The sequence below is a fragment of the Vombatus ursinus genome, unplaced genomic scaffold (assembly GCF_900497805.2).
Source record: "Vombatus ursinus unplaced genomic scaffold, bare-nosed wombat genome assembly UNPS02014945.1, whole genome shotgun sequence".
NCBI classification, from domain to species: domain Eukaryota; kingdom Metazoa; phylum Chordata; class Mammalia; order Diprotodontia; family Vombatidae; genus Vombatus; species Vombatus ursinus.
Window position 1 is genome coordinate 7,045,251 of NW_020954723.1, and position 21,596 is coordinate 7,066,846.

The following is a 21,596-nucleotide window of genomic DNA, read 5'->3' on the forward strand; positions in this document are numbered from 1 at the left end:
CAGTAACATCACCTTAAGTTTATATAATGTTTTATGAAGACTAAAGTAGTTCACTACCTTGCCTTATTTATGCCTACTGCATCTCTGATAGGATGGAGAGAAAGGAACCATTATTCCTATTCCAAATTTATATCTACCATATAACATATACACTTATCACTGACTAATCCTCATGATATCATGAGGACTTCACAACCTAACTCTTATGGGTCTAGGGTTAGGAAAAATGTCAAAGCTCTTTCTTTAAAGACGGGTTTATGTACAACTAGTTTCTAACAGATTTTCAAGACACTTAACACTACTACCCTTTTTTCATTGTTATGAGAATTGGTGATGAAATGGAAAGGAAGAATGAATGTAAATCAGGTCAACCCACTTTGAAGTTCCAGATATTTTTCATGTTTGCTCCAATCTCATGCAGAAAGAACACTCTGGCAATCCGAGCCATTTGGCTCCAGAATGTTCAACTGCATATTCAGGGTTAAATTTTTCTTGGGAGAGATCTTTATTTTAAACAAATGCTGACAGTAATTAACTCTCTTCAGCATAGCTGAAGCAGCAAGGCACCCTGAGGAAGAAAGAGGAGGTAGTGTGTGCTAAGCAAGTCAAACCATCACCTCCATCATCTTATGATGAGTATATACCACTATCCTCCCTCCAAGTCACTCAGGCTTACAACCTAGGTATCATCCATTAAACTCTTATTCCTCAAATTCAATTTTTTGCCAAGTCCTACTGATTTTATCTTTTTATCATTTCTCATATACCTGCTTCCTCTAATACTGACACCACTCCTATGCAGGTCCTCAGCATCTCTCACCTGCACTACAGCAATAGCTTATTTTTGGTCTCTCTGCCAGAAGTCTCTCTCCACTCAAGAACAACCTCCAAGCAGATGCCAAAGTGATCTTCCTAAAGTGCGATGACACCCTTCACTCCCTACTCAATAAATTCCAATGGCTCCCTATCACCTCCAGATCAAATATAAAATCCTGTTTGGCATTCTAAGCCCTTCACAACTTAACCTCCCCTTTCTTGTGTTTTTTCATTTTACTTACCCTCCATATACTCTAACCTCCAGTTCACCATCTTCTGACTCTCAAGTGTTTTCACTGGCTATTCCCCACGTCTGGAATTTCTTCTCTCATCTTTTCTACCTATTAGTTTCCCTGGCTTCCTCCAAGTCCCAGCTGAAATCCTACCTTCTATAAAAAGCCTTTCACGGAATCTCCTCTCACTGCTATGACCTACCCTCTGTTGATTATCCCCAATCCTATATATATCTTGTGCATATACAGTTGTTTACATGTTGATTCCCCTATCAGACTGTGAGATCCCCAAAAGAAGAGAGTTTTGTTTGTTTTTTTTTATACTTTCTCTGTAACCCAGTGCCTGGCACATAGTAAATGCTTAATAAATGCTTCTTGACTGATTGACCATCTCCCTTTAGACCTTGTTGAAGACAGCTAGGACCCTGAACCTAAAAAGCTCTAATGATAGCATTGTACCCCAAACCATCAGACCTGCTTCCAGCCCAGTCCCTACAGCCTTCAAGTGGAGAAAACTCATTGTGGAGAGGTCTACCTTCCTCATCACTACCAGCAATACCTGCTGATCAACTGCCACCAGTAGCCCAAACTCCTAGGAGTCCTTGGAATGGCAATGCCCCAAGAACACCAGTTCTGCTTCCAGTCCAGTCCTCACAATACTTATTCAAGGAAAAGGGGCATTGCCAACCTCACCAACCAACTGCTGCTCATGGGACAAGCAAGCCAGCCTAGCTAAAGCAGCAAGATACACTGAGGGAGAGAGAAGGCAGCATGGGCCAGGCAAATCAAACCACCACTACTACCTTGACCATCATCTACCCTCAGACCCAGAATTCAGAACCCAAAAGTCTTTGGAAGAGCAAAGCTTTCAATCCAGTACCCATAGCCATCATCCCAGGAAGTAAACCCTATGGAGATGGAGTTTGCCAACTGTTCCTGCAGGTACTATGGCTACATCTATTAAAGACCAGAAAATTCTTGTCACCAAAGTCTTTGGCACTGTAAAGTATTTCAACATCAGAAACTGATATGATTTTATTAGTGGAAATGACATTAAAGAAGAGGCATTACCATCTCTTTGCCATTGCACCCTAAGGATAAGGGGACCTTTCCATCTGACTTGCAGGTGAAACCTTTCACATGTGTGGTCTCCCCCATTAGAACGTGAGCTCCTTGAGAGTGCAGACTGTCTGACTTTTCTATTTGTATCTCCTGCACTTACCACAGTATTTGCACATAGTAAATGTATAATGAATGCTTCATTCATTCATTCACTCAGAACACAGAGAGAAAAGGAGGGGAAGCAGAAAGCCAAGAAGAGCAGAGCCCTCAGGAAAGAGCTAGCCCCCCAAATTCTAGTTGTCAACAACAAAATAGTAACTGGAATTTTAATACATTGGTTATGGAGGCAGGATGGCAAAGAATGCAATAATATCATAGTGCACAATGTCTGAGTTTTAGTTCACCGCAAAATTATAGCTATCTGATTGAAATTCATTCTCTCAACAGTAGAATTATGCAAAAAGCATAATTTTACTCTTAAATTTCCTTAAAGGAAAAAAATGACGATTTTTATGAGTTGTGGTTTTTTTTCTCATAAATCTAGTGCTATCACCATTCATCAAACATCAATTATAGAGGGAAAAATACATAAAAGATTCAGTTCTCTCCCTTATGTTTGTTTGGTTTTCTTTTTTTTACATTAATGGAAGAAGTGAGGGAAGAGATGAGAAAGTAGAAACTTGTTCATATACTAATAGTCTGGATTAAATGAAACTGAAACTACTTTAATTTCTCCCAGTTAAAATATTTTCTTAATTCAAATTCTTTCTTTAAAAATTTAAACAATGGTTGATGATCTTGTTTTCATCTATTTTAAACAACCTTCCCTTGAATGTTACCATATCTTGCCGTATCAATGTTCTTCCTAAAAACACTTTCCTGCTTCTCACCTCATTCTTTGTTCTTGATATGACAAAAGCCTTGAATCTCCATGCAACCTCCCTTTACCTCAACTTAAGTCTTCTTTTCGCTACACACCTGAGTTATCAATGACATTCTCTCAAGCTATAAGCTATAAGTAGAGCAAAAAGCTAAATTACCTGTGGAATAGTTGGTTGTTTTTGTAACAGATTCCTGAGCTTCTGATATAGCTTTTAATATTAGGTTCTTGTTAGCTTGTTTGGACGGTGGGAGCGAAGGCCTAAAAAATGTAAGGTTTCAAGAAATTCACTTTTAGTAGATACTTGTTCTCAGAAGAGGAATTCTCTGAAGTTACTTATCTTTTATGTATCTATTCCCTTTACTACAGCTTTGTCTTACATTTTGAATAAATTAACTTCAACTTTTAGAAGATATATACAGTGCCAACTTAGTACTTGGTAGTCAAAAACAAAATAGTCTTAAGCCAAAATCTTGCCAAAACGTGCACAGAATTCCACCTGAAATATAAACAATGTCTCACCTCTAACCTATCCATTCATAATCATTTATTTATATCAGTGTTACTGTTTTTATCTACAATACTATTTTAGACCATACCTTAGTACCTGAAGTCAGCATAAGCAGTGTTTTCTCCAACCTAGATCAAAACTAATAACTTAAAACTTAGAAGATGATCTTCAAGAATTGCTATACCTTGAAACCCAAAATTTTTAAAAACTGAAGGTTATGAAATTATTTTTAGATTAATTGGGAAAAAAATAAAATATTATTAAAAAAAATAAAAGAATCACCAAGCCTAAAAATCTTATCACCCTGAGAACAATATAGTTATGAGTCATCTCCCCAATTTAGCTAGGCTTGTCCTAAGATGACAGACATACCATCCTACATAAAACCCCTATTTGAAACCTGTCCAGCTTGGAAGGACCTGCCAGAATTTGCAGCTCTCCTAAACAATCAACAAGTATTTATTAAGTTAAAAAAAATCAAGGTCACCTCTAAGCCACAATGACACACTAGTGGAAGATTTTAGTGGAAAGTACATGTTTCCCAAATGACCAAATCATGAATACTGGTTTACATGTTATTCACGTACCTTCTTTCAGGTTTTGCTGGCACAGACACACTGCTAGACACACTTCCTATACGTAATCCATATTCTTCCTCTTCCTCTTCTCCATCATTATTGTACTTTTTTACTTTAACAACTGAACTTACCACAGGCAACTTTCTCTTCCGAAAGTTTTCTTCCTGCAACCAGAAATACTTAGGAGTGCTTCTCTATTTAGATAATGGCTAATTTCTACTTAGAAGATATATTTAAGCAAAAATTTAAAAGCCAGTCAGATTAATAGTATCATGGAATATTTCATGGCAAAGATGACTTAAAATGCTAACTCCTAACTGAACTGCAGAGCTGCAAGGGACCTTAGAGAGCATCTAGCTCAATCTATACCTGAAACATTAACCCATTGTACAACATTCCTAACAAGTAGTCAAGTTATTACCTAAAGATTTCCAGGGGGGCAGCTAGGTGGTGCAGTGGATAGTGCACTGGCCCTGGAGTCAGGAGGACCTATGCTCAAATCTGGCCCCAGACACATAACACTCACTAGCTGTGTGACTCTGGGCAAGTTACTTAACACCATTTGCCTCACGTAAAAAAAAAAAATAAAAAAATCCAGGAAAAAAGAACTCTCTTCAAATCAGCACATTCTATATTTGGACTTCCCTTTTTGTTAGAAGTGCCTCCCTCTACTGAACTAAATTTGCCTTTCTCCATTCATCAGTCACATTTCTGCCCTCTGGGGTCAGGCTAAAACTAATACTTCTATATGCTAATACATTACACACACACACACACACACATTTTGTTGTTTTGTTTTTTTTTGGCTAGGCAATGGGGTTAAGCGACTTGCCCAGGGTCACACAGCTAGTAAATGTCAAGTGTTTGAGGCCACATTTGAACTCAGGTCCTCCTGACTCCAGGGCCAGTACTCTAACCACTGCGCCACCTAGCTGCCCCATGCATTGAATATTTTTAAAGACCATAATAAGGCTTGTGGGCAATGTTGTTTTCTCTTCTCCAGGTGAAGCATTCCCAGTCAATTCAACTAAATCTTATGACATTGTTTTGATGCGCCTCACTATCTTCCCTTTGGATACTTTCCAGTTTGTCAATGTTCCTTTTAAAATGCAGTACCCAAAACTGAACACAATACTCCACATTTAGTATGACGAGAGAGTAGATGGGGACTCTAACGTTACTCTCCCACATTTTGGACACTATACATCTATTGATGCTGCTTAAGAGTATAATGAATTCATAGTTTACTAACATCCTCCCCCCCGTATTTTTTCCATATGATCTAGATATATATTCCCCCAATTACAATTACATAATTGTAATGTGTACAATTAATATTCGGGACCCACATGCAGGACTTTTATTTGTATTAAATTTCATCTTATAGACTCACTCCATATTCTTAGAATGACCAGATCTTTTCAGATCCTAATTGCTATCATTCTGTCTATCCATCGCAAGTATTAAAAAAAACTAAATTTTATGCCTTTATACAAACCTCATTGCTTATTTTATCAGAGTTTGCTTTGGTGATAGGCCTGTAGGTCTCTGCTAAGCCACTAAATGCTTCTGACTCACACAGATGTATTGTTTCAAATGACCTGCTGGTCTGTATGTCTAGCTGCTTGCCAGTCTGCACACTGTTCTGCTGCTGCAAATGCAACCTGTGTAAATGTGCATTGCTATCTGTATTTCGACTTCCTGGAGGTCGGTAGATTTCAACAGAAGGACGAGAAGAACTGTATGTAACTGTCACAATAGGTTTTTTCCGTGATAAAAGAGTGTTTTCCTGGACAAAATTTAGGTCTTCATCAATGAGATCATCTGGTTCTGGTTTAATATCAATTACATCTTCAGAAGGAGCTAGCTCTCGAAGAGGTTTCACTGTTGACATGAGTCGAGCTGCAGTTCCATCATCATAAGGCTGCCTATTTAAAAAGAAAACAGATTAAACTACGACTAAGAACTTCAAACATTTCCAAAAAATGATTATGAAAAAAAAGAATGCAAAATCAAGAGTTTAGAAGTTACTTTTTCAGACTCTACCCAAAAAGTACTTTAGTTTCCTTTTTATTCTTTGTACTTTGGCTTAAACTAAGTATTGGCCACAGATAATAATCTCCTAAGAACATCCTAATTCTGCCTTATTTCACTTAACAAAAGTTACTTATAATCTTTTTTTCCTGGCTATGCCTCCATATTTTCTAAAATTCAAGATAACTAATCTCTTTATACTCACTCATACTATATTTAGGAGATCAGACTTACGATTTGGAAGGGGCCTGGGATGTCATTAAGTTCAACATCCTCATTTTACAAATGAGGAAATTGAGGCTCAGAGAGGTTCAGTGACTTGTCCAGGGTCACACAGCTAGTAAATGTTAAATGGCTATTGTGTGTTAAGTACTGGGCATGAGATTCTTACCTGATAGTAGAGGTTCTGTGATCTTGGGAACTTGTAGAAACTCTGGAATCATTTTTTTCAGAGCGAGTGCTAGAAACAGCAAGAGGTAGCAATGTGTCCTCATGTCTTCTTTCATCTCCTCCACCTAAACTGCTCTTGTGTGAAGGCAAACTACTTTCAAAGATATTGGTCTCAGAAGATTTTAGACTGGAAGGCTCTGTGAAAGAAAATGGATGGTCTGCCTTAAGGTAAATCTAAAATACTTAAAATGAAGATAATTTTATTGTGATTTCAATTGATGGAAGTATTTTTTAATAGCCATTTAGACCAATGTTTTAAAAGTCATCTTTTCTTTTCAAAAGAGCACAAATGCTATTAAAATAGCAGAGAAAGAAAAAAATCCTGCAAATTCCAAACTGACATTATAATAGATCTTACCAGTAGTTACAGAGCGAAGTTTATCTAACACACCATGAAGCCTAAAAGAAAAAAGAAAAATGAAAAATCTTTCTAAATTCAAGTTAATTTCATTCAACTGTCCTCTTCCCTTAGACTCCTACCACAAGTATGATGATATTACAGGATCACTCTTTTAAAATGGATAAACAGTATTAAAACTGACTGTCATATTGCACAGATTTTTCTGTAGAGCTGACTTTTCTGCTTTTGACTCTACTAACCTTGCAGAAGTCAACCAGATTCAAAAGATTTTTAGTGGCTGATTTCAATACCTAGAGCTTTCACCATAAGAAAAAGGAGCATCATTTGACCATGACTACTTTATTTCATTGTGTCATAAGGAATACAGACATTGAATTACCAAGCCCTGAAGTAATAATATACATGACTAAAATTACTGCATATTTTCATATATTCATGATGAGATATCCTCTAAATTTAATAGCTTATATAATCTTCTGCATGCCTTAGTCCTAAGGGGCATGGAGTTATAAGCTATATTAAAATATGGTAAAACCCTTTACTGAGCACATTCTGTTCAAAATAATGCTACCAGAAAGTGGAAAAGAAGAGGAAAAAGGAAAGACAAAGAAAAAAGGACCAAAGATGATGGAACTTCAGAAAGTCTTGGTTCTTTGCTTGTGGTCTTTTTTGTTAATTCATTTGGTTCCATCTTACTAAAGGCTAAGGGCTTTGAATGAGATTTTACCTCTTGTTTTACATGTTTATTTGACTGATTAGGTTGACAGCTTTAAAGTTTATAAAAGAAAAAAAAATTAATGCGATAGTTTTATAGATACTCCAGAAAGAGAAATGGCTAAAACCGCCCTCACTTTATGAACCTCCTGGCAGCCATAACCCACTGGTCCCCCCATTCCCCACTCTTAACAACTGAAGAGACTCTATCTGAAAAGGGGAAAAGCTAAAAAAGAAACTGCTGAAGACTTTTGTTCACTTCAGAATTCTCCCATTCCTTCCTCCCGCCCCCATCAATATACTGGGTTCCACCTAGGAAATACCACTGACAGAAGAAGCCTCCTTCACATCAATGCTGTAAATAGAACTTTGGGGCCTATATGGTCTACAAGCTTCTCCATACATCACATTTCTCCTATCCTATGATAAAATTCACATTCCCCTCTAATGCTTTTAATTCAGAACTGCCATCTGATTAAACAAAACCTCTACTTCCCCACCTCCCCCAGAATTCTCACCCCAATCAAATCAATCTTACCCTACCCCAGTTGCTATACTGTTCTGACTTTCCCATCCACTGAGACCTCTGGGAAGTCTGATCTATTCTTCAGCCTAGAATGCCTCCTCTCATAATCCATTCCATCCTAAAGCCCTGGGTAAAACCTGACTTCGCCCTGAGTTTCACTCAAGTACTGGTCCCTCCTCACATGCTCTAACACTGGGCCAAGAGTTATTTGTTGGCACACTCCTCAGTAATCTTTCCTCCTATGAAGTTTGTTCTATCCATTTAGATGACCTTTCTATTCTTCACTGCTGTCATCTCCAGCTCACTCTTACTATTTCCTTAAAGAGTTCAGTACCTGGTTCACAATAGTCTTCTCCATCTCAAACCCCTAAGCAATTAAGTCACACAGTATTAGGACAATGGAGTCAAGAAGATCTGAATTCAGATTCTGTCTCAGTCACTTACTTGCAACATTTCCCTGGGCAAGTTACTGAATCTCTCTGGCCCTCAGGTTCCTCATCTATAAAATTAAGGATTGCACCAAATGACTTCTAAATCTTCCAGTTGTATATGTATGATGCTACGATCCTTAACCATATCCTTAGGTCCTGCAATATTTAATCTGATGACCCTTTAAACAAAACAAGTTGACCAATTTCCTCAATTTCTTCCACTCTACCTCAAATCAAGCACACCCAGTAGTTACAACTTGAAACAATTTTGGGTAACGGTGTAGTCCAAATCCAAAATCTTTAACTGTGAAACTTCCTTCTCTAATCAAAATCTCTACTTGTCCCCATATCTCACCCCTCCTAAAGCTACTCTTCACCCTCAAAACAACCTCTAGTCTCTCTATCCTGCACTGTTTCCCAGTCCATTGATCTGTTATGGCTTCACTTTACTCCCTTCCCATCCTGACCTGACTCTTAACCAGTTCAATAAAGTGCTTGCTATCCTCCACTTCTGCTCTTCAGACTACACTACTAATCTTCTGCCGAGGGTCACCCTTCATGCCTCACTTTTGTGCTTCAGATCCAGGGGAAGGTCATCAAACCATGCTGACTAGGTCCACTAAATACTTAATTTGATCTAACTTCACCGAGGTCCTTAGTGTCACATGAGAATCCCTATTCATCTTTGATACTCCCCCAAAAGAAGTCATAACCAAACAAAGAAAAGAAAAAATTTCAACTACAAATTTAAAAGCTTTTTCACAAAATCAGTATACCTAGAAAAAGGAATCTATCAATTAGGAAAAATTTTTACATCCATCATACTCCCCCAAAGACATTTTCAAACCTACTTCTCAAGCCACAAACTCTATCACAGTTCTTGCCTCCGACTAAGCAGATAAACTCACTTACTACTTTAATGAACTGAAGACCATCTTATGAGCTCTTTTACCTCCCCTAATCCACACTTTATAACCTTTCTTCATTTTCAATCATGATTTCCCTACTCAGCTCCAATCAAAAAGGAATAAGTAGCCCTTTTTACCAAGGGATCCCATTTTCCCTGCCAACTCCTTCAAAAAGTGCTTCATTGATTATCTCCTATTTCTTCAATCAATCTCTCCTTTACCTACTTTCCTCTCAGATACTTATAAACATGTTCAGGTCTTCCTTATTAGAAAATCTTTCCCTGGCTCTCCCATTCCCTCAAGTTTATAACGTTCCTATCATTCACTGCTAAATTCCTACCTATTCACTCTCTTGATTTCCTTACCACCTATTCACATTAAACTTTTTTAAAATTATTTTTTATTATAAACTTGACATTTTCATAAATAGGAAAAAGGATAGTATATGAAACTACGAATCAATATTATGTTCAGTTTGACTTTTTTTTTACACATCCCCTTCAATCTGAACTGACTTCACCACTCTACTGTGAAAGCAAAATATCAGATGGTCTCAAATCTGCAGATAAATTAAAAATAAGAGAAGAATAATGCTAACTAGACATTTCCTAGGCCTCTAAAAGTAAAAGCAAGGGCAGCTAGGTGGCAAAGTGGATAGAGTGTTAGGCCTGGAGTCAGGAAGCTGGGATTTCAAATCTGGCCTTAGACACTTACTAGCTGTGTGACCCAGGGCAAGTCATCTAACCTTGTTTGCCTCAGTTTCCTCATCTGTAAAATAAGCTGGAGAAGGAAATGGCAAATCACTCCAGTATCTTGGCCAAGAAAACCCCAAATGGGGTCATAGAGAGATGGCCACAACTAAAATGACTCAAGAACAACAAATATAAAAGCTACTAGCAGGTAATCAAAATAAAATAATCTATATGCAAAAACTAGAATACACTATAGGATACCAGAAGACAGTAACAATTGAATAGGGGAGAGGGTTTTATAATGAAATAGTTTCATTTATTCTCATTAAACTACTATTGTTTGAATCCTTATGATTTATATCATCTTTAAATACTGAATCTACAGGAAACTGATGATGATTTGACTCCCATATGCCAATGTGCATGTCCTTTTATGTAGCTTGCAGGGGGCAGGGAAGAAAGAGAGAAGGAAAGAGAGGTAAGGGAAGCTAAAGTCTAATTAGATTAAAAAGCATTACTCTTGCAAATGAAAAAAAAAACAAAAGGAAGATTCACTGAATCTTGTAGCTTGAAAACACTAGCATATTTATCAGGTATTTATTTGGAAGATATAAGAAAATTATATGACATACAAGAGGCTACAGAATGGGAAATTTTAATGATCTCACTCTACAAGAGAAAATGTCTCCACGCTGTATACCTTATACGTTAAAAAAAAAAATTGAAATAATTTGTTTCGTAGACACGTATAAACATACCATACAGTAAATCTAACTGTGTTGTTCCCTAGAAAAAGGGAAAGGTCCTCAGTCATTTGCTCTTGACTTTTCTTGTTAGCCACCATTACCATGATATAATCAGGAAGTTCTTCATCTAAACAAAGGAGAAATAACAGCAATAAAACAGCTCATTATAATAGAAAATTTGAGAAAAACAGTTACATACCTGAGGTTTTTAAGTTAATTACTTAAAACATATACCTCTTGAAAGAGTACATGATAATATTTTTTTAACCAAAATCATCCTGGACAAAAAAAGTTTTATTTTTCTCTCTTCCATAAATGTTCCTACTACTGGCCTAATAGATATGGAATATAATTATTACTAGAAATTCTGAATACAATCATCTAACTAGAAAGCTAACTCAAAGTGGCCTAGCCATATCAGTTCTTAAATTTTATTATAAAGCAGCAATCATCAAAACTACCTGGTAGTGGCTAAGAAATAGAATGGCAGGTTAGGTACACAAGACACAATGGTCTTGTGGTCAATGACTACAATAATCTACGGTTTGATAAACCCAAAGACTCCAACTTCTGGAATAAGAACTCATTATCTGACAAAAATTGCTAGGAAAATTGGAAAAGAGTATGGCAGAAACTAGGCACAGATCAACATCTTACACCCTATACCAAAATAAAGTAAAAATGGGTACATGATTTAGATATAAAGGGTGATAACATAAGCAAACTGGGAGAGCAAGGAATAGTTTACCTGTTAGATTTATGGAGAACAGAATAATTTATGACCAAACAAGAGTTAAAGAACACAATGAAATTCAAAATGGATAATTTTGATTACATTAAATTGAAAAGTTTTTGCACAAACAAAGTGAATGCAATCAAGATTAGAAGGGAAGCTTAACATTGGGAAAGAATTTTTATAACCACTGTCTCTGATAAAGGCCTCATTTCTAAAATATATAGAGAGCTGAGTCAAATTTATAAGAATACAAGTCATTCCCCAAATGATAAACGGTCAAAGGATATGAACAGGCAATTTTCAGATGAAGAAATTAAAGCTATCAATAGTCATATGAAAAAAATGCACTAAATCACTCTTGATTAGAGAAATGCAAATCAAAATAACTCTGAGGTACCATCACACCTATCAGATTGGCTAACATGACAAACAGGAAAATGATAAATGCTGGAGAAGATGTGAGAAAATTGAAACACTAATGCATTGCTGGTGGAGTTGTGAACTGATCCAACCATTCTGGAGAGCAATTTGGAATTGGGTATGCACATAGGGCTATAAAATGTGCATACCCTTTGATCCAGCAATACCACTTCTAGGTCTGTATCCCAAAGAAATCATACAAATGGGAAAAGGACCCACATGTACAAAAATATTTATAGCAGCTCTTTTTGTGATGGCAAAGAACTGGAAATTGAGTGGATGTCCATCAGCTGGGGAATGGCTGAACAAGCTGTGGTATATGAATGTAATGGAATACTATTGTGCTATAAGAAATGATGAGCAGGTGGACTTCAGAAAAACCTGGTAAGACGTATGTAAACTGATGCTGACTGCAGAGAGCAGAACCAGGAGAACATTGTACAAAGTAACAGCCACACTGTGTGACAACTAACTTTGACAGACTTATGTCTTCTCAGCAATGCAAAGACCTAAGTAAGACAACTCCAAAAGACTCATGATGGAAAATGTCCACATCCAGAAAAAGAACTATGGAGTCTGAATGCAGATCGAAGCATATTATTTGTGTTCTCTCTTTTTTTTTTTTGTTTCTTCTTTCTTATGGTTTCTCCCATTGCGTCTAGTTCTTCTTTACAACACGACTACTATGAAAATAGGTTTAATATGAATGTATATGTTGAATCCATATCAATTTACATGCTGTCCTGGGGTAGGAGGAGAGGAGAGATGGGGAGAAAATTTGGAACTCAAAATCTTATGGAAGTGAATGTTGAAAACTAAAAATAAATAAATTTATTATAAAAAAGTCAATGTTGAAAACTAAAACTAAATAAATAAATATATAAAAAAAGAAAGCTGACTCAGTTCCATGCAATGCCAGGAAAGGGGGAAAAAAATACTGATACAATCCCTATTAAATTCAAGAGATATTATCAAGGATATGGTGAATGTTAAATATTTAATCCAGCATGTGAACTGTGTCTAAGAAATAGTGTAAAAGACGTCCTTGAGGATATGGATGACAGGCAAAGGAGATGGGTCAATCATGTAGTAAGAATGGGAGATAGCAGTGAAGAGTCTAAGTGGTACATCAGTACTTCTATGATACAAAAACAAGAGGAAGTTCTCTAGTAAGTTGGGTAACTCACTATCTTTCTCCTCAAAATTACCCTTCTTCCAAACTTAGCTATTACTATCAAGGGCATCAGTGTCTTGATGTCATTTTCAACTTCTTATTTTCACTCATGCCACATAGTTAATCAATTGCCAACTTTGATCCTTTTTACCTTTACAACATCTCTTACATATATCCCCTCTTTTCCTCTCATTCAGCCACCACCCTATTTCAAAAGTGAACTACTACAATAAGTTTCCCATTTGATCTCCTAGGCCTTCAGCCTCTACCCACTCCAAACTATCCTCCACAAGACCACTGAATTGGTTTTCCTAAAGGGAAGGTATGGTCATGTTAACCACCCTTCCTGCCCCCTCCAACTCCACTAGTTCCCTATTAATTCTAGTATCCAATAGAAACTTCTCTGTTTAACCTTTTAGTCTCTCTACAACTTGACTCCTTTCTAGGTTTACTGTAGGAGTTATGAAACTTTTTTGTGATATGGACTCCGCTGGCACTCTGGGAAAGCTCCTTGAACGTAAGGACTTCACTTTTGTCTCTGTACCCCCGGTGCTTAGACCAATGTCTGGCACATCATAAGCCCTTAATAAACTCGTTAATTAATTGCCCAAGGTCATATGATTACTAAATGGCAGAGCATACATTCCAACACAGTTCCTCTTACTCCAAATCCAATATGCTTTAGACTGTACCACACTGTTTTACAGAGCTAGCTCTCATCTCTCTCCTAAACTCCTATCCCCCACCTCATCAGTCACTTGCTTAGATTTCTCCTTCTGGATATCCCATGGGTGTCACAAACTCAAATGGAACTCATGTTTCTCCTAAAACCTGCCATTCTTCAAACTGCTCAATTTCTGTTGAAGGCAGCACCATCCTTCCAATTATTCAGGGTCTACAAACTCAGTCATCCTTGATTTCTCCTGTTCCTTCATCCCTCAAGTCTTCTCTATTCTAGCTCCACAATATCTCTCAAAACTTCCTCCTTCTCTCCCATAACATGGCTACTAGTTCAGACCCTCATCACCTCTGGAATGGATTACAGTAACAACCTCCTAATTGATCTCCCTGCTGTCCATTCTCCAAACAGCTCACTTCAGTGGCTTTCTATTGCTTCTAGTATGAAATAGAAACTCCTCAGCAAGAACCTTAAAGCCTTCCACAATCTGGCTGCAACCAACCTTTCAAGCTTTATTTTATACTATTCCCTTTCACTCAAGTCTACATTCCAACCAAACTGGACTACTAGTTGTTCCACAAACTCAATGCTCAATCTCCTCTCTACAAATGGTTTCCCATGCCTTTTATCTTCATCTCCACCTCCAGCTCAGTTCAGGTGACATCTACTCAAAACTTTTCCTAGGTCCCAGATGATTAATATTCTCTCTCGTACCAAATTGTTTTTTATTTACTTATCTATATACACTTCATATAGAGACAATATGGCATAATAGATTAAATAAAGTAACTGACAAACACCTAGATTCAAATCCCACTTCTGATGTCCAACTGGCTCAGAACACTCTCTGGGCCTTATCTATTAAATCATAGACAATTATATTCATTTATAGAAGAAATTCCAAACTTAGAGTTTCTTAAGCTAAGGAAATCATATATTCCTATATACATACTATATCATACCAGTAGAATTGGAGTCTTTGAGGGCATGAACTATTTTGTTCGTCTTTGAATCTCCAGTGCCTAGTATTAAATACCTGACAGTTTTAATAAGCTTTATCGGGGGAATTATTAAGCTAAAAGCTAAAACCAACATTTTTCTAGCTTTTTTTTGATACTTTTCACTTGATACAACAGATAAATAATAATTGAATGAAAAGCCTAAATTTAAGAATATCAAAGACAATAAAAAGACCACCTTAGTGGAATAGATCATATAAGCAAGACTGAGGAGCAAATGTACATAACAATCTATAGAAATCAACAAATTCAACATCCAGGATCACTGATTTAAAACTACACAGGACCTTGGATATTATCTAGTACCTATGCTAACATTTTAGATATAAAAAAAAATTAAGGGTCAGTTAAGTTAGTTGTCCACGGTCATGCAAATAATAAGTGGCTGAAGGTCCTCTAACTCCACATCCAGTGACTTTTTATAATAAACCATGCTGCAATTCCCCAAACTACTAGAAGAGGACTTTATTCAACTGCTGGGAAAATAGGAAAACAGTTTGGTAGAAAATAGGTTTTGACAAACATTTTATACCTTTAAATACAATAAATTCCAAATGGGTAAACAATTTAGATGTAAAAAATTATCTATATCATGAAAATCTTTCACAATTTTAGAATTTCTAACCAGACAAGGAATAAAGGAGATTATATAGCTCCAAACACTCTGATATGTCTACTATCTGAAACCTATAGAAATTTGACACAAATCTATAAATCTGACATCCTATATCTGTACAGAAATGGTACAAATCTACAAGGGCAACTCAGTAGACAGGTGGTCAAAGAATATGAACAGTTTTCAAAAGGAGAAAAATTATCATCCAAAAAACTTCAAGATTTTAAAAAATCAAAGAAATGCAAGTCAAAATAACTCTTTGATATCAATTCATACCCATCAAACTGTCTAAGATGTCAAAAGACAGAAAAATTCAATGTTGAAGGGATATGTATAGAAAAGCACAAGGAGCTATGAACTGGTCCAACTATTAAGGAAAACACTTGGAATCGTGTAAGAAAAGTTACTAAATTTTTCATATTCTTTGGTACAATGATCTCAGTACTTAGATATAACCCAGGAGGCCAATGACAGAAAATCCAAGATGTATCAAAAAATTCCTAGCAGCATTACTAGAATGAAAAAAAAGTTGGAAATAAACTATGTGCACAATGACTACAGGATGGCCAGACAGATCATAGTTGATAAATGTAAAGGAATATTATTGTACCATAGGGCATGCCAAATAAGAATGAATATATAAAAAAACACTTGTAGGAACTGAATCAAAGAATGGAAAGTACCAAAGGAATACTATACAAAATAACTACAACATAAATGAAAACAATATTAAAAGCTACAAAACTCAGGTCACATACAATACACAATGAACTTCCAAATGAAGGTTAAATCACACACAAAAACAAACCCCCCAAAATGACAAAATTTAATAATGGTGTGACTGGTAAGAAGTTACCCTAATACACTGCTAATGGAACTGTGAACTGGTTAAACCATTTTGGAAATCAATGTGTAATTGTAATAGTGAGTTACAAAAAAAAAAAAAAATCCTGTGTACCATTTGACCTGGATGTCTTACTGCTAGACATGTAGCAAGGTGCTATGGAAAGTGCACTGTTTTTAGACAGAAAACCTCAATTCAAATTCTGATTCTACGACTATGAAACCTTGGAGAAATCATTTAACTTCTCTGATATTCAGTTTTCTCATCTATAAAATGAAAGATATTGGATTTCTAAGGCCTTGTTCAAATCTGAATTCCTATGACTATATGACCATATCTTCACGAAGGTTACTGGGCATGGGGAAGGAGAAACTTATCTGTACAAAAATATTTTCCTTATTTTTTTCTTCTGTGATTTTTCAAAACCCAGCTGAAAGTAGAACTGTAAAAAATTGATGAACTATCCTTCCATGAAATAAGAAAATACACAAAACCTGATTCTCAAGCACCTGAACTATACCAACTGAACCAGTCATGATAATTTTTTGATATAAGTCAGGAAAAAATAAAGCCTACTACAGGGGAAAAAAAAGAAAGAAATGGAAAAAGCCCACACCAAACACTTCTACAACCATATAATATAAAAATTTTTAAATTTAATACACAAAATGGAAATGTCAACACTGCACTGTTATGCATCACTGATGGCTTTAGCTTTGTTCAAGGCCATTCACTGGGGGGAAAAATCATAAAAATATTGACTAATAAAAATTTCTCCAATCCAAGAATGTGCTGAAGGTATACTATAAAACAACACTAAATTTCTTTAGTTATACCCTCACCAAATAAAGCAATACCCATCCTTCTTAAAGAACACTAATTTCAAGACATCTTTATTTGCCTACAAAACAACTGAATAACACACACGTTTGGAGGCATCTTATCTTTCCCCTTAGAAAATAAGGTGCTTGAGACAACGAAATTTTAATCAATCAATCAGCATTTATTAAGCACCTCCTTTGTGCCAGGCAGAGTTCAAGACACTGGGAATACAAATAAATGAATGAAAAAATTCCTCTTCTCAAGGAGTTTACATTCTAATGGGAAAGATAAGTATTTATATAAGACTATACAGAATGCAAAGAGAATAAATACAAATAGATTTATAATACATAAATACAAAGTAATTTGGGAGAGAAGGCATTAGCAGTTGAGGGTATCAACAAAGGCTTCATGGGACTCTTTATTTTATGCTCCGCACAGAGTAGGTACCTAATAAATATATGCTGAAGAACTAAGTTTTCAGAAGCCTAGAAAGCTTTTTGCATTCTCTTCTAACATTTACATCTGCTATGCAATTCTATAAACAAGGCAAATGAAAATTATGAGGTGGATAATGGTGAATATTGGAGATTCTAGTCCTAAGTCTGCCAGTGACTAGCATTTTACTTAAACCTCTTTGAGCATCATTTCCTCATCTGTAAAATGAAGGTGATATTTGCTCTGTCCATCTCATAAGGCTGTTGTAAGGTTCAAACAAAATAATGTATACTAAAGTGCTTTGACAACTACACAGGATTAATGAACATTTCAGAAGCTAGATGGCCACTGAGGTACCTTCAAACTCCAAATAAAGGATTTTATTTGTACAACTTCTATTAATCAAGGAATACAAAGTCACAGCATAACATCTTTGAATATATGAAGATTGTAAGGTAATACATTTTAATTGTATGGATTTCTTTGGAATCCTTGTAATCATTTTTCATTTTATCTAAACCAGAGAAGAAAAAGGATAAAATTAATATTATGCAAGGAGACAGGACCAGGAGTAGGAAAAAATGAATTACTTGGAACAATCTTTAACTGGATGAAAAGAGCAGCCAAGAGACAATACAATACATACAATAAATAATTTCAAAAACCTATGAAGATGCATTATCACATCAACAGAATGGTAAACAAAACGGAAGCCTAAAAACAAAGATACAAGCATTCACTATTAGGTATGGAAAGAGATGAAAATGTTAAAAAAAAAAACAAACAAAACCATGTAACAAAACAGCTCTAAAAATGAGGTACCCAAGTGAGGAAATAAGAACCTAGAATAGACAAATAAGTAAAGGTGACAAGATAGAGAAAATATGATAAAATCTTAATAAAACTCCCCAAATCATAAATACAATAAGAATGGCCAGATGAAGAAGACTCATATACAAAGAGTTCCAGTAAAGTTTTAAAAACAAGAAGAAATTGGGGGGGGGGGGGGCAGTTCTTAACGTGGGATACAAGGGTATATTTCAGGGTGTCCATGAACTTGTATGGGAAAAAAAATTACATCTTTATTTCAATTCAACTAAGTATCCTTTGTAATCTCATTTATTTTAGGAACTTAAAAACTTTATATTGATAAGGGGTTCACAGGTTTTAAACTAACAAAGGGGTGGATGACACAAGAAAGGTTTTTGATCCCCTGCTCTAAAACCTTGGTATTTTCATCAGCGACTTGGATAAATGCTTCGATTGCACATTTACTAAATTTTGAAGTAACAAAAAGCCGGAAAGAATAGCTAATCTATGTCAATATGATCTTTAAAGCCTAGCAAATTTGGCCAAATCTAGTAAGATCAAATTTAAAATAGACAAATGTTGTCTTACACTTCAGTTTAAGACATCTCCTTTCCTAATATGGGGGAGGTACAGCTAAGCAATAGTTCAAAATTAAAAAGAAAAAAATCAAGAAGACTTCTCTGATTTAATACTCAATATGAATACATAACTTAGCAACCAAAAAAGTCAGTGACATCTTAGGTAATTGTGATACAGAGAAATCAAAAGTGAGTACTTTACGCTGGTCAGACTACATTTGGAATTCTGTTCAATTTTGGGTCCATTTTAAGAAGGACCTAAAGTTCAAGAAAATTCAGAGAAAAGCAGCCAACATGGTAAAGGGCCTCAATGTCATGCTTTAAAAGTACTGACTGGTGGTGGGAACTCAGCCTAAAGAACAAACTTATCAAAATGGGAGTTGATAGCTGCTTTCAAGTAACTGAAGGGAGTATCTTACAGAAGAGAGATTAGACTTGTTCATCTTAGTCCCAGAAGGCAGAACTAACAACAATGTGTCTAAATGACAAGGGCAAAATTCTACAAAATGTAAGAAAAATCTTCCCAACAAGAACTATCTAAAAGTGGAATGGCCTGTCAGAAGGCAGTATAACTCACTGTTCCCCCACTGGAGATCTTCAAGCTCAAGTTGGATGGTTATTTGTCCAGGATACAGTGGTGAGGACTCCTTTTCAGGAAGGGGTTGGACTCTGAAATTCTATGGTTCTATGGTATCTCTAATAATATAAACCAATAAACTATCAAATTTGTAACTTACAAATATAACAAAACTTACCAACATAAGCTCCCAATTCCTGCAATTTTCCCTTAATGGCACTCTGAAGAAAAATTGGGCACATGAGAAATGAAATTATCATTTAAAATATGACAGAACAAGACACAAAGAAATCAAAGCTTCATGAACTCGGACAACCAAATGACGTCCAACTTTGAAACTGAGATTGCCTAGTTACAGTCTTTGAAAAAACTGATTTTCCTGGCATATTTACTTAATCCCATACTAGTTCCTAAATTGAACATCACAAGGAGCCAGTGTAATAAAGCAAAATAAATATCTATATTGAAAATTCATCTACTTTGGGGGGGATTTTTGCTGACACGGGCCACATTCTTTTCAAAAACAATACATATTCCAAAATTTGACTTGACGAATTATTTTTTTTTTTATTAGCAGATCAGAGATGACCACGTTTGGTCAGGATTGTAATTTAACTTGATGAATTATTCGTTTTTTCTTGTTAGCAGATCAGAGATGATCACATTTGGTCAGGATTGTAAAGACAGCGCCCCTCAACCCGCCCTCCCCCTCAGGCAATTTTCAGCAATAGAACAGTGGATTTCAAGAAAAGCCTCAGGTCTCTAATTAGGAGGCTCATTAAAAGCTCTGCTGTAGGTGGGAGGACGCCGCCACAAGCCCTGGAGGTGACTTTATAAGGGGTCTACGAGAAAAACAAACAAACAAAAAACAACAAAACGCAGCTTGCAGCCCAGAGCAGCTCGCACACTTCAGAGCAAAACAGCCGAGGGAGACTGAGGCGACCAGGCCGACCCGCAGGCGTCGGGGGGAGGGGGAGCGGCCGCCAGAGAGCCCGCCCGAAGCCGCCAGAGGCAAAGAGAAAGGGTCCTCAAGGCCCCAGTCAAAACCCTCGTCACGCCTGACAAGCCGGGCGCCCCGCTGAGCCTCGGCCTCCGCTCGGGTCCCATGCCTGCCCCGCCCCCTCCCCCAGACCCCAGCCCAGTGCCCGCCGCTCCCGCCAACGCTCCCTCCACCCCCACCCCCACCCCGGGCCGGGCTGACTGACAGACCGACGCCGGCTCGGGCCTCACCCGGATCTTGCGGCTGATCTCAGTGCCGATCTCCATGGTGCCGGAGGGGGTGCGGGCTGGGCCCGGGTGGTTGCGGCGGCCTCCGTTACCGGGCACCAGCGGCTCCCAGGTCTTCCCTGCAGCCGCCACCGCCACCGCCACCCCCACTCCGCCCCCGCCGCACGCACGGCGCGTCCCCGCCCCCTGCCTGGCGGGCAAGACGAAAGGAGAAGTAGAGAAAGGTAGGAAGATTAGGGGAAGGAACGTCGCCTTCCTCCTCCGGCGCGGCGCTGCAGGGCGACAGGCGCCCTCTGCTGGCAGGAGGGGCGCAGAACGCGCACTCACTTTTCCTCCTTTCCCCTCCCCCCACTGGTCTTTCATCTTCTTCCCTCCCTCCTCCACTTCCTCTGGTCCCACCCCCACCTTCTCTTTCTCTTACTCTTCCTTCTCCCCTCTTTCTCCCCCTCCCTTTCTTTTCTTCTCCTCTTCCCCTCCCTCTTGCCCCTCCCCCTCCTCCTTCTTTTCCTCCTCCTCCGACTTAACCGTTACATGAACATCCAAGCTTTCAACCAAGAGTCGCCTTCCACTTCTCACTGTCTGTCACACCGCATGTCCAAACTTTTGCCAAATTCTGGGGGTTCTGCCTTTAAAATATCTCTCTTACATACCCCTTTCTCTCCTCAGATACTGCCAGTCACCTTAGGATAGAGACCCTCGTAGCCTTCTGGTGAT

The 21,596-nt window shown here is 37.4% G+C and overlaps 1 protein-coding gene across 4 annotated transcripts in view; it reads right to left on the reverse strand.

The window, feature by feature from the left end:
• ZC3H14 (zinc finger CCCH-type containing 14) overlaps window positions 1-21,005 on the reverse strand; it is a 49,561-nt gene extending 28,556 nt beyond the window's left edge. For 3 of the 4 annotated variants that reach the window (XM_027844871.1, XM_027844868.1, XM_027844867.1), the window contains exons 1-8: window positions 20,886-21,005; window positions 19,834-19,876; window positions 10,955-11,069; window positions 6,923-6,963; window positions 6,506-6,701; window positions 5,579-6,008; window positions 4,090-4,244; window positions 3,152-3,252 (exon numbers count right to left, since the gene is read on the reverse strand). In XM_027844871.1, coding sequence (XP_027700672.1) covers window positions 3,152-3,252; window positions 4,090-4,244; window positions 5,579-6,008; window positions 6,506-6,701; window positions 6,923-6,963; window positions 10,955-11,069; window positions 19,834-19,876; window positions 20,886-20,921 — 1,117 coding nt within the window. In that variant the 5' untranslated portion in view covers window positions 20,922-21,005. The remainder of the gene's footprint in view (window positions 1-3,151; window positions 3,253-4,089; window positions 4,245-5,578; window positions 6,009-6,505; window positions 6,702-6,922; window positions 6,964-10,954; window positions 11,070-19,833; window positions 19,877-20,885) is intronic. The other variant, XM_027844869.1, reaches the window with a different exon arrangement.
• Between the last annotated feature and the right edge of the window lie 591 nt (window positions 21,006-21,596).